At 34.5% G+C, this 13,726-nt stretch overlaps 1 protein-coding gene and 1 pseudogene across 1 annotated transcript; one reads left to right on the plus strand and one right to left on the minus strand.

Moving 5' to 3' along the window:
* Positions 1 to 242: 242 nt before the first annotated feature.
* On the minus strand, positions 243 to 1,035 carry LOC145807101 (root phototropism protein 2 pseudogene; annotated as a pseudogene).
* Positions 1,036 to 5,127: 4,092 nt separating this feature from the next.
* On the plus strand, positions 5,128 to 9,846 carry LOC145807102 (uncharacterized). Its single transcript, XM_082905032.1, has 3 exons — positions 5,128 to 5,149; positions 5,354 to 5,714; positions 9,624 to 9,846. The coding sequence occupies exons 1-3, from the start codon at positions 5,128 to 5,130 to the stop codon at positions 9,844 to 9,846; spliced, it is 606 nt and encodes a 201-aa protein (XP_082761158.1).
* The last annotated feature ends 3,880 nt before the right edge of the window (positions 9,847 to 13,726 follow it).

The following is a 13,726-nucleotide window of genomic DNA, read 5'->3' on the forward strand; positions in this document are numbered from 1 at the left end:
CAGAAAAAATTCATATCACAGAGAAATTTGGTTCAGAGAAATTCTTCTCTGGACTTTCCAGAGAAATTTTAAAAAAATTTTTGATTTGAGAAAGGAAGGAAAAATTAGAATAGAATGGTTGAGAAGTTAGGTCAAAATTCACGAAGTCAAAAATTTTACAACTTAGCCTAGAGTCAAAAATCTTGGTATGCCGGCGTAATTCAAAGCACATCAACACCACGCCGAAAGTTTTGTTTTCCTTTTTAACGGTAAATAATATGTGAAAAATGAAGGTTACGAAGATGAGTAAGTACCTTACTGGTTGCGACATCGACGCATCTCTTGACGATGTTGAGTTCTTCGGCCATTGGAAGAAGATCTTCGCACGACTTCAAGACAACGACAGCGCCGGAGAGGCTGCTGAGGGCGACTTGGGAGAGAAATTCTTCGGTTCGGCCGGCGAGGTTGCCGTTGGAGTATTTATCTGCCATTTGCAGATACTCAGCGGCGCAACGAAGAGCTGCGACGTTGTGAACTGTGATCTCGAAGTTGACGCCGTAGCAGAACTTGGCCGCTTTCTCGAAGATCTCGGGGCCTCCAGGAATGTCCGAGAGATCGATTCTTGCCAAATCAGGTTCTTTCGATTCTAGTATTAATTTTCTCATGTAGTTACTCTTCGCAACAAGCATGAGCTGTCACACCACAAATGAAATTGGAATTAACGCAAATGAACACGGAGATTAGAAGTTAAACCAGTATATGAACGCTTTTCATACCTTGTGAAGATTATCCGGAAGCTTAATTCTATCACCTGTGTCTAATTTGTTGGGTATGGGGGTGAGGGACCTTAGACTACAAAAGAATATATTGTGGACCTAATCCATTACTAAAAGGTGGATAGGGACCTTAGACCGATTTTCCCTATAGGAAATCTATGATAAAAATTCTATTTATATAATTTTATTATAGTTTTTAGGGTAAATTACACTGATACCTCTTGAGATTTATGTTTATTACAGTTTTTTCCTTATATTTGGAAAATTACATTGCCCCCATTGTCAGTGTAAATATTTGACGGTATTAACTTTTAAGTTAAAATAACATATTTACCCTTAACCTTTACATATACTTTAAAGGGTAAATTACATTGATACCCCCTGATGTTTCAATTTAATACGGATCCCCCTTGACATTTAAAAAATAATAATTTAATAAATATGAAGAAATATATTTAATTTGTAAAAAATTATTTTTAACCACGCGAAAGATAAAAATTATATAAAAATGATAATTATTTTTTATTTTTTATTTCTTAACCAAATTAATTTTTAATTTTTTAAAAAAATTCTAAAAATCAAACAATACATAGCCTAAGAATCTTTTAATAAGTCATTTTTTATGTTTGTAACTTATTTAATTATTTGCTAATCTCACAACATTTTTACCATCTGAGGCCTGTTTGGTGACCATTTCGTTTTCAGTTTTCAATTTATATTTACAAAAATTATTTCTAACCACTCGAAGATAAAAATTATATAAAAATGATAATTATTTTTTATTTCTTAACCAAGTTAATTTTAAATTTTTTAATTTTTTTTTTCTAAAAATCAAACCATACATAGCCTAAGAATCTTTTGATAAGTCATTTCTTACGTTAGTAAGTTATTTAATTATTTGTTAATTTTATGACATTTTTACGATCTAAGGCCTGTTTGGTAACTATTTTGTTTTCAATTTTCAATTTATATTTACAAAAATTTAAAAAACTGTCATAAAAACTTGTTTCATAATTTTTTTGGTTTATAAATGGTTGTCTTAGTTTGTAAATTTGAGGAAAAAACGTAAATTCAAAAAATGAGTTTACGTTGGTTTTTAAACAGAAATTTAAAAATTTAACTAACAAAATTTTTTTTGAATTATTTTTTTTTCCAATTATTTTTTTTTTCAAGGATTTTTTTTTCCAACTAATACTAACCAAGGGAGCAATTGGTAATGTTACTTTAAATCTTGGGGAGGGGATTATAATTTCAAAAATATGAGGGGTGTCAGTGTAATTTACCCAATGAGGGCAAATTGGTATTTTAAAAAATTAAATTGCTGACATCAGCAAAATCTGTTAGTTGACTTAACAGTCAACTAATTGAGGAAGCAATCTGTAATGAAACTTTAAACCTCATGGAGGGGATGTAATTTCCAAAAGGTGGGGGGAACTGTAATAAACATAAACCTCAGGGGGTGTCAATGTAATTTACCCTAGTTTTTAATAAAATAAAAAAAGAATTTTTATTGATAAATCTCATTTAGGCGTGTTCTAACCCATTAAGTCTATCAAGGAAATTTGTAACCTACTTAGTCTCATGTGTTTATATTTTTATTCCATAAAGTCATTTTTCATAATTTACATTATTTTGTTGGACTCTTATATCCTTAGGCTCTGTTTGATTCCAAGATATAAAGGGTGGAATTGGATATTATATCACGTGGGGTCCACACATGCCATGTTTGTAAATTTTTTTCAAAGAGGATATAATATCCCATGGGATTGTATATCCCCCAAAAGTAGAGGATATACAATACCAGCACCACCCCCCCCCCATTATATCATATCCTCTTGGTTGGGATATGATTTAAAAAGTCCAATTTGCCCTTTTGTCTATCGAACATAATATAATTAAATATATTTTTTTAATTTAATATAATATAATATTATTGAATTTAATTTAATATAATTTAATATAATATAATTTAATATAAAATTTTGAATTTAATATAATATAATATTATTGAATTTAATTTAATATAAATATTATTGAATTTAATTGAATTTATATAATATTTTTAATACAAATTTTGAATTTAATATAATATAATATTATTGAATTTAATTTAATATAAATTTTGAATTTAATATAATATAATATTATGAGGGCAATTTTGAAAATTATTTGTTTATATCCCACAATATATTTTGTAAAACAAACATGGATAATATATATCCAGTCTTATATATCAAGTTAACAAACATGAATTGGGGGATATATTATCCAATACCTATATCCTATTCATTATATATCTTGACTAAATCTCACATCATATTATATCTTTCATTTTATATCCAGTGAAACAAACAGGGCCTTATATTTAATGCTGATTATATTATACACAAAAAGATAAACACGTTTGACTATCATTATGTTTTGGTAGTTCCTATGATTTAGGATGTTGATTGTCATCCAGTTTCAATGTTGTTGTGCGTTGATGCGTTGTGTGATTCTTGGTTGTGTTAGGGTTTTGTTGATGTTTGAGGAAAATAAAGAGTGAATAATTCATTTGTGCTCTGTATGTTTACATTATTGCGAAGTCAAAAATTGATCAAAGGAGAGAACAAGTTGTCCTTTTAACGTTAGTATGCAATGGATGCATGTTCATTTATGTTTGGATTTATATATTTATATAAAAGATTGTATGCTCTGTTTTTTGCTTCTAATTTCATTTTCTGTAATTGATGGATATGCAAGTTTTGGTTGCTTGTATGGGGTTATGGGTTTTGGCTGGTCATGTGTTTGAGATACGACTTTGTTTTTTTTAATGTGGTGAATATTCACATCGCATGAACAATGTGAATGTACATAAAGTATTGTACGCTTTGTTTTTTGTTTTCAACATCATTGTCTATATTAGATGGAGATGCAAGTTTTGGTTGGTTGAGTGGTTTTTAGGGTTTGTCAGTTAATGCGTTCAGATATGGCTCTATTTTTTTGCTATGGTGAATGTTCACATTGTTCAACAATGCGAATGTACACATTGTGTGACTATTTGAACGTTCACATAGTATTGGTTATAACATTATGGGAGACGTTTGCATGTTGTTTATTGCCATTATATGGTGGTGTGAATTTGGATTTGTATAATTTATAAAGATGTATAGTTATGGCAATAAAGTGTTCGATTTTGGGATTAGCAATGGAAAATATGGACATAGCTATTTTTTTGCATGATGTGCATGTTCATATATCATTGGTTATAAGCTTTTTTGTGGTATTTGTGTGTTTATAATTTGATTGTTCACTTTTTTGTTTTTATGTTTTTGTAGCAGATGGATACTTTCATGTTGTTGGTGTGCTCATATGTGTGCAGTACTACTGTAATAAATGTGATGCGAGCACTGTCTTATTCATGTTTCGTGGAGTGTGTGTGTGGAAAATGGAGCGAATTATCTGCCGATTGTGTTTTATTGTTCTATTGGCTATCTGAGATTAATAGGTGTAATTTGGACAATGATAATGAGTTTCAAAGTATGTTATTACTTGCCAAATCAATGAGGGTTCAAAATGTAGAGGTTGCTGTTGAATTGAAAAGTGAAGCTAGTTAGTCTAGTAGCTCTAGTTCGTTGCGTGTGAGGGGGGGAGGAGGGTGGGGGGTGGGAAAGAAATGGATGCACTCTAGAGATTTGGTCACCATAAGGAAAAGAAATTGTTGTCAGCCCCTTGAGCCAATGGTATTACACACGTAGGACAGCGGTTTGTAGGAAGTGCTAAAGAATTTAGTGATGTTTTATGCAAGTATGCAATCTAATGTGGGTTCCAATTTAAGAATGTCAAGAATAAGAGAGCGATGGTTACCATGGTATTTGAGTTGCGCAAGGATAGGTGTTGTTCGTGGGCTACACATTGTAGAGCACAACGAGCAAATGGATTTTATTATATTAAGAGGTTGAGTAATGTGTATAGCTATGGTACAGATGTCCGGACGTCAAAGAATTCGAGAGTCAGTTCTGATTTGATATTGACTATTATCTCTAAAATTGTTAGGGATAAGCTATTAACTTGCCCGTGTGAGGTGGTCGGTATTTTGAGGTGGGACTATAGGCTGGATATAAGTTACCATGTTGTGTGGTTGGGCGTGAAGAAAACAAGGAGAGTCATTCACGGGGATCACTCATTGATGAGTTGAGATGGTGCTCGGATGCCATGATGCGTTACAATCCGGGAAGTTATGTTAATATTGACTATAACTCGAACACTCAAAAGTTTAGTTTTTTTTGTATCATTTGTTGCATGTATTTCGGGGTTCAATTTTTGTCGGCCGTTGTTATTCCTTGATAGGACATTTTTGAAAGGAAGGTATAAAGGTCAATTACTTGTCGCAATGGCGAAAGATGGAAACAATGGTTAGTATTTTTTTATTTTTATATGTGTCCGAATGTGGTTGTTCACATTTATGGGGGGGGTATTGTGTATGGGTTGGCATTTGACAGTGTGAATGTTCATAGCACCTGTTTGCTTGACGTTTTTTATTTAATACATTGATGTTAATATTCACATTGCAATATTGCGTTCATTTGTTCGATTTTGTTGTGTTGTATTTGTCGTAGGTTTATTTCTTGTAGCATTTGCGATTGTTGATTCAGAGACCATGACCAATTGGTCGTGGTTGTTGCATGAGTTTAGGAAGGTTGTTGACCGTAGGCGACAAATTACGTTCATTTCTGACTATAATATTGGATTGTTAGAAGCGATGCCGAAAGTGTTTCCATCAGCTCACCACGGTTATTGTTTACAGCACTTGAAGAATAATTTAAGGGACTGGATGAAGGGGATTGATAATGGATTTAGGGACCACTTGGTTAGTAGTTTGGATGATTGTGCGTACAAGCTAACTGTGGTGGGTTTTCATGAAAAACTTGAGAAATTAAAAGAGGAAGGTAAGCAACGAGCACACAATTTCTTCAAGGAGTAGGCACCTGAGTGTAGCTCGACTTTTCGTGCTCCTCTCGAAAGACGATAAGCCCTACAGTTCGGACTCATGTGGTTCTGAATCTGATCTCACAAGTGCAATGTGAAATAAATAAACATCAAAGAGTCTAAATCCGGCAAATCTTTTAGAAAATCGATTTTGAATAAAAATGTCAAAAATGGACTACTTTGCCAGATACAGAGTCGCCACCTAAATATTTTAAAAAAATTTAGGAAACCCATGACTCATGTCAAAGGCCACATGTCTGTCATCACCAAGATTGTCTCGGCTCGGGAACTTAGGTACGAAAGGGCAAGGTCATGAATTGAGCACCCTCCCAATCAAAGATCGGCCTATACTAATATGATGTGAATCTTATTTACATTATATGCTCTTGTTCCGATTATTAGACTAACATTACTAAGTATTGCACACAAGTGTAGACTAATTTGTAAAAATTAAAACATTTGATTTCATGTTTGTTTTGAAAAGAGTTTATGAATTTGCCACTTGAAAAAGTAGGCTCAAATGTACATTAATCAAACTATCCCACTTTAAGCAACTAGCCTTCATCCACAGGCATTCAAGCAGTTCATCACTTAAGCACTTAGCCTCACGGTGAACATGTTTTGGCATGGCAACACTCACACTCATGCAATTTTGCTAAAGCAAATAAAAGCTTACCTAGTACTCCAAGGCGGCAAGCCCAAAAGAAACAAAAAGAGTTAGAAAAAAAAATGCATGTTCCTAGCTATGCGATATGACTAATGCAATACAAGCGATACGCAATTACTAGCCTTGGCTACTAATATGGTATATGAATCAATTTGATAGCATGTGGTCTAAGCATGTATTCAAAGAAGTATTAACTAACAATGCAAGTTTTAGAATAATGTGCCCGAGCTCAATGCATCCAAGACAATGGATGCAAGGCATGATAGATGCTAAGCGAAACATGATGCCTTAAACTAACCATCATAAGCAGGTCAATAAAAAGGAGAAAGACGTGGGGTTGGAAGACATACATATTATTACAATTGTGCCCTCGTGCAGGAAGGTCCGAATAAACTAACTAGCTAAGCTAATTAACTAGCTATTACAAAACGAATTAACTAATTATTACAAACCGAATTAACTAACTATGCTAGCTAATTATTACAAAATCAATTAATTAATTAACTATTCTATGGAACTAACTAATTAATTACAACATGAATACAACATGAAAGAAGTAACTAAGCTAACTAATCAGCCTCGAGAAGCGAGGAATGCTCATGTATGCACGGATTTCCACCCGAAAAGCCCACTGTTCTGCTGCTAGAATGCCTTTGTTGCACAGTTAGAACATCTTTTCACCTCAGCCTCTGCTCTGCTCTGCTTTGCTCCAAAAAGTTGCTGCTCAATTTGACAAAAGTGGCCGGCAAGCTAGAAATAGTGGCCGACCGGCCACAAATGGTAGCCTGCCGTCCAGAATTAGTGCCCTGTCGGCCACTAAAGTCTGGTTCCTCTTGTTGCAACAAAAAAGCATACAGAGTACAAACAGGGTATTCTCAATATATGTTTGTACACCTTACCCCTTCTTATCATCAAACAGCTTAAAGGAGTGGCAAGCTCACTTCACAAGCCATTAATCAATGCAATTTCATTGCATGATGGCCTATGAACCAAAGTGTATAATTTCAATAAATGCACCATAAGAGACTCTCAAACCTCCTCCCTATCATGAATTAATCAAGGGAAGTGGTTGACTTTGGAAACTTGAACCATTTCATCACTAACAAGTATGAAATGTATCAAGCTTCCATGTGTTCAATTAGTGTCCGATTGAACACCCAAATTACTTATTATCTTGCATCGTTTTTAGCCCAAATTTTATTACTTTATTTTAATTACCAACCATTCCTTAGTTCATTAAGTTTAAAATTGAGCCTTAAGTCCTCTAATGGAAAGGAGCATCAAACAAAGAGTTGTTTTAGGCATGAGAGAGACATCATGCCATTGGTAATGAACCCGTAAAGGCATTAAACCATTTAGCATAACAACCTCAATCTCAAGCTTAAAACAACTTTCAAAGCAAAGAAAAAGCCAAGAAATGAGGGAGGTTGCAGAGGTGATTAGAGGTGAATACAAGTATGGAAAACAAGAAATAAATGCTATCAACTCAAATAGGTTGATGGCTAAGGTCTAAACCACCAAACCTATGAGGACCATTACACTACAAGCATGTAATATAAAGCATAAATGACACAACTAGCCCAAAACAGCCCTAAAGTGTTGGAATTTCGGTAAAAAAAGCTAAAATACTAAGCTAAAATAAGGAAGAATTTAAGCTAGTAAACAAGCCAAAGAAGGGGTGGCTAACCCCTCTATTTTTGGGACCTCAAAACTTGATTTGTAGCCTTTGAAAAACTCTAAAATTCAGTGGTAAAAAACTCAAAAAAAGTTGAGAAAAGAATGGGAAACATAAGGGCAAAAGCTTTGAGAACAAAGTTCAAAGAAGGGTGATTAACCCCTCTACCTTTAATAGCCTTAGACCACAAGTTTCAGCCCATAAAAAGTATCCAAAAATAGTTCAAAAATAGTAAGAAAAGATAAGAAAGAAGTAGTGAAAGATGCTCAAAATTATACCTCTTGAAGCAAGGCAACTCTTTTGTTCACAAATCATAGAGCTTACACTCACAATGGCTGAAATTTGGACTCAATAATCTCAGCAATGAGAGCTCCAATATTGGTTTAGGAAGTGTTTGGGTAAGGTGTGTATGTTGCAAGATAAAGATAGAGAGAGAATTTCAAGTTTTGGAGCTTTTGGAATTTTTTCAAACCTAAAACCAAGAGGGTTGGCCTGGTATATATATAAAAATAGCCTTTCAGGTTGGAAATATCTATATAGGAACAGCTGGAGCTTTAGGGGGACAGCTAGCAACAAATATCTGGGTTTTACACAAGTGGTTGGTAGGCCAGAAGTAGTGGCCGGCAGGCCACTAATAATGGATTGCCGGCCAAAAAAATCTGCTTTTATGCCCGACTTCAAATGGGCATATCTCCTTTATCCGGACTCGATTTTAGGTCATTCTTGAGTCTAAATTGAAGCCTCGGAAGTATACTTTCCAATGAAGGTATCCTCATATCTAAATTCTAAGTATGCAAAGAGATATGTCTATTTTGGTGAAGGTTACTCATTTCCATCTTAATCGGATTGATGCCCAACTTCAAACGGCCATATCTCCCTCATCCAAACTCGACTCTAGGAGATTCTTGAGTCTAAATTGAAGCCCTAGAAGTCTACTTTCCAATGGAGGTGGCCTCACAACTAAAGTCTAAGTGTACAAAAAGATAGGCCTGATTTAGTGAAGGTTGCTCAGTTCTCTCTTAACGGTTTCATGCTCAACCATTTCCCGAACTAATTTTCTTCCATCTCCTCCTATTTTCTTCAAATCTAAACCTAAAAATAAGATGTTTTAAAAGATTTTTCAAAGAGTTCACCTCCCTTTCATTTATTTTCACTTTGTTCCTACTCGGTTTACCGAAAAATGCAATATTTTAAATGAAATGCGAGCCTCAGAACATCGTAGAAACTTTTGGAAAAATATTTTAAAAATGAGGGTTTTAAGGTCAAAAATAGTTTTGGTTAAAATAGTTTTGGTCCAAAATAGGGTGTAAGTTTGGGATTTAAAAGCTCTTCTTGCTGAAGGCATCGAGCATTTGTACAACATAACTTTTATCATCGAGTAATCAACCTGAGATGCCCAAGTCTTAAAGGCGGTAAAAAATGGGGTGTCTACACTGAGCACTAGGCGAATTCATATTTCAGGTAGGTTTATACACTTGATGTATTCTTGATGTGAAATTTCATGTTTAGGTGGATAAAATTAATTTTAATTATTGTGTAATGTTGTTATATTTTGTAGGAGCATGCATTATGGGAAGATGACATCCAATGCAGCGGAGTCATTTAATAATTGGATCAAAGAAGCACGTAATCTTCCTATCACTCAGACGGTGAACATTATTCGTACTCAGTTGATGCGACAAACATCGGTGCATCAGGACCAAGCAAACAAGTGGAATGAGGCTATTTGTCCTACATTTGAAACCATGCTTCTTGATTCGTTCAATGAAAGCAGGTCTTGATAGGTTAGCAAGGCCAATCAGGATGTATTTAAGATTCATTCAATACCATCCGTCACGGTTGATATTGCGAGGTGTAGTTGTTCTTGTTTTCAATGGTAGATTAATGGCTTGATATTGGAAGTGGTTGTCATCGATGGGAGAGGGGCTAGAATGGGGTTGAAGATGGGGTGACTTGCAAAAAGAGGTTACCAACGACAATGGGTACCATGTGACAATGTTGTTATTGTAATTCAGAAGAATCGGTACAATCTCAACGATTGTGTTGAACATTACTTTCATGTAGAGACGTATCGTGGAGCATATTCGGGTGCCATATTCCCTATACCATCGATGGAGAAGCCGCCCTTTGATTACACGAATTTCACCATATACCCACCACCTGTGAAAAGACCACCTGGCAGACCGAAAAAGATTAAGATTCCATCAAAGGAAGAGAAATTAAAGCAAATAAGATGTGGGAGATGTGATAAATTGGGAAATTATAATCGGAAATCATGCAAAGAGCCGATATAGGGTGTGCAATGTTCATTTCAACATTGTATGTGGTTTTTTTTTTTTATTCATGTTTGGAATAAAATTACGTTGTGTGTGGCAACGGGTATAAAGTGTGTTTCAATAATGTTTGTGTATTTGCCAAACATAATACTGTATTTTTTTTTTCTAATTTTCATAGTGTTAATTTATTTATCTTTTTGGTTTGTAGTAACTAAAACAGTGACATTATGAGTGTTTTTGGTTAACAAAATGAGATGTTATTGTGTATATTATGTTGTGTGCATGGACGTGTTGTGAATATTCACATCCTTATTACCAATCATATCATCAGAGTGGATGATGTAAATATGCACATTCCTATTACCATTTACATCATCAACCTATTTGATGTGAATATTCACATATGTGTTAGCAAATGACCTATTCACACCTGTCAAATTGTAATATTCAAAATATTACAATACATGATGTGAATATTCACATTTATTTTTCAGAATGGGTGATTTGTAAATATTCACATATGTGTTAACAAATGTCATATTCACACCTGTCAAATTGTAATATTCTAATTATTAAAATACATGATATGAATTCACATTTGTGTAGACAAACAGTCATATTGACACCTTGTTAAACAACATAAGCCACGACTTTCACATTATGTTCACATTGTGTTATAATAATACTTTAGACAATCTTCACATCAATGGGGTGAGAATTTAAACATAAGACAATGTGTGAACCTTTCATAATGATATCAAATTAACAATGTGAAAATTTACATCATGTTGTGTGTCAAAAAATAAATACAATCTCAATGTGAATAATCAACATGGAATATGCCTCAAAATGCATATACATATATTGAATCAAAAATAGCAGTACAAGAAATGATATAGCATTGATTTACAAGCAAGCTATTTTGCTCCAATATGTTAAAGCTATTTATACTAAATCGCCTTAAAGGTGGATGTTGGTTATGGTTAGTTTGTGTATGTGGACACCCCCCATTTATAGGTTTTCATATTGCACTGTCTTTATGTGATTTATAAAAAGATGTACTAATGAGTCTCTTGTTTGACATTATTCAAAGCGACTAAGGCTGTCAACAATTTTCTCACGGTGTACGTGTGCCCTCATGATGTAACACATTGCAGGCCTGCAATCCACCCTGAAATGCAAAGTGGTTGTTATTAGAATTTGAAATTTAGGTATGCATGATGGTTGTGGAAGGTGTGTACACATTAATGTGAGGCTTATGATTCAGATGCTTGCTGAGGATACATGTCGACTGACATGATTGGTTACGATGGCTCTTGGTCTTCTAACTTGTTCCATAGTGGTGATAGTGGTCCAATGTTGCACACCACTACCTGGATGTAGTTCTTCTATCGTGGAGACATGAATGAAATTTGATATTAGACACCAACCAACATATATGTGCATACGTGCAAGTTCAAATATTACACATCATGACAACTATTATATGTGTCAGCCATTTATAACTATTTGTGCTTGGTCAAGATATGGGTTGTGGATGCCTAGTCTTGGTCACAGTGAGTTATAATGCCTCCACAAATTGTTAATGTCGTAGATAATGATCATCCAGTGGAAGTCGTAGTGCATTGAGAAGATGAGGTATCTCTTACCTTGATAGTAATTCATATGCGCATCAATTGGTTTATTTCTATTGTGTGTGGGAGGTACTCTTGTATTACTTTATACACACAATAGACATATAATTATTGAGCATGCTTTTATATTAATGTTCACTGTGAATGATGTGAATGTTCACATCTGTTTAACATGTAAGTCATATAATGTTAATGTGAACATTTACATCTATTCAACTCGTAATTCATATTGTTGATGTAAATATTCACATCAATATCAAATATAAACAAGCCAATGCTATAGTTGTTATGTGAAGATGAATGAAGAATCCTCTAAAGTTGGGTTGATTAGCGCTTGTAGTTCGAGTAGTATTTTATCATATGCATCTATCACTTGCACAAACATAGAGATGGCAATTCATTATTTGTAGTGTCTCAACAGTGTGTTTGTGTATATGTGTGTGTTTTATAAAAATGTGATAGTGCCATACATTATTATGTATTAATTCTTCCTTGATGATGTACATGATGTCATCGAAATACACGTTTCTAGACTTAGAGTCCTTTCGCCACACAAGTAACTTGTGCATTGCGATTACAAAAAATGTGAAAGTTAACATTGCACAATTCTAAAATGATCTAAGCTATTAAGTACAGGTGAAGAGCTTCACATCATCGTAAAATATGAATGTACATATGTCAACATTAGTTTTTTTGATGTGGATCGGTGTTTGTATACTCGTTTACTTATAACTGTCGATCTTGTGCAAATATTGGACCTTTTGCTTGTTGGGTTTGCTCATGTTGGCCCAAACCTTCAGTTTATTGGTCAATGTTAACTTCTTGGATTTTGTTGGGTGCTTTGTCGATGGATGTTTGCCCACATCTTGTACAATGTACATTGTATGGGATTGGTCTTCAGTTCATTCTTACTCTTTCTTTTGGCTAGGCAGGTCAGGGTATTAAAAGTTAGCCAAGCGGTGCTCTCTTTATACCTTTTGCTTGACACGCTTCACCCTAGACAGTGGGCTGAGAATGTCTTTCATTGGTGTAATGGGATGTTTTTTAAGGCTGTCATGAAGCTTTTGTGCTTCGGCTTGTGTAACAATGTGGACGGACTAACCATCATAAAGGTCTTGAAGAACCGTTTTCTCGCATTCTAGGTTGATGACCAATTGTCAACCGCTGAATTTATGCATCCTTCCACTCCATGCAATTCTTGATCTCCGTGTCCATATTAGATGGGCCCAATTAGTTAAATAATTTTGCTTCAAGTGCAGCGATCACCCTTACCCTAAACTCCCATGATTCTTTCAAGTGCTTCTATTTTGCTTCCCATTGCTGTGCAAGGCCCAAAGCTTTTTGTTTTTTTTTTGTAAGCATATTTATGATGTCCGCTTCATTTGTTTTTGCTACGATGATACCTCTCTCACCAGTGGGGTTGTTTGATGTTGATCTCATCGTTAACGTTACTTAGGTTAACTGCATTCTCAGAAATTCCATCGTTGTTGCCACCTTCTTCATTGTCTTTGCTTTCATTTTGTTTGGGTGGTGCAGTGGGTGAATCGTCATGTTTGGGCTCCACCCTTAATTTGGTACGGTGGTACAGCTTTGCTTCTATTGGAGATGCTAGTAGCTCTTCGCCATATACCTGGAGGTGCAAAACTTATGTTAGTTACATAGATCTTGGTGTGAGTATGTGAATATTTACTACATTTTTTGGAAAATGATGGACAACTATTTTTTGAAGGTAATGAAAAACAAATATATCC

This window comes from Camellia sinensis, chromosome 14 (assembly GCF_055761805.1).
Source record: "Camellia sinensis isolate YWXY chromosome 14, ASM5576180v1, whole genome shotgun sequence".
Classification (NCBI taxonomy): domain Eukaryota; kingdom Viridiplantae; phylum Streptophyta; class Magnoliopsida; order Ericales; family Theaceae; genus Camellia; species Camellia sinensis.

Coding starts and splice junctions, on each gene's coding strand:
- LOC145807102 (XM_082905032.1), top strand. CDS start 5,128: ATGGCGAAAGATGGAAACAATG. Junction 5,150..5,353: donor GGCGAAAGATGGAAACAATG/GTTAGTATTTTT, acceptor TATTTGTCGTAG/GTTTATTTCTTGTAGCATTT. Junction 5,715..9,623: donor GCACACAATTTCTTCAAGGA/GTAGGCACCTGA, acceptor TATATTTTGTAG/GAGCATGCATTATGGGAAGA.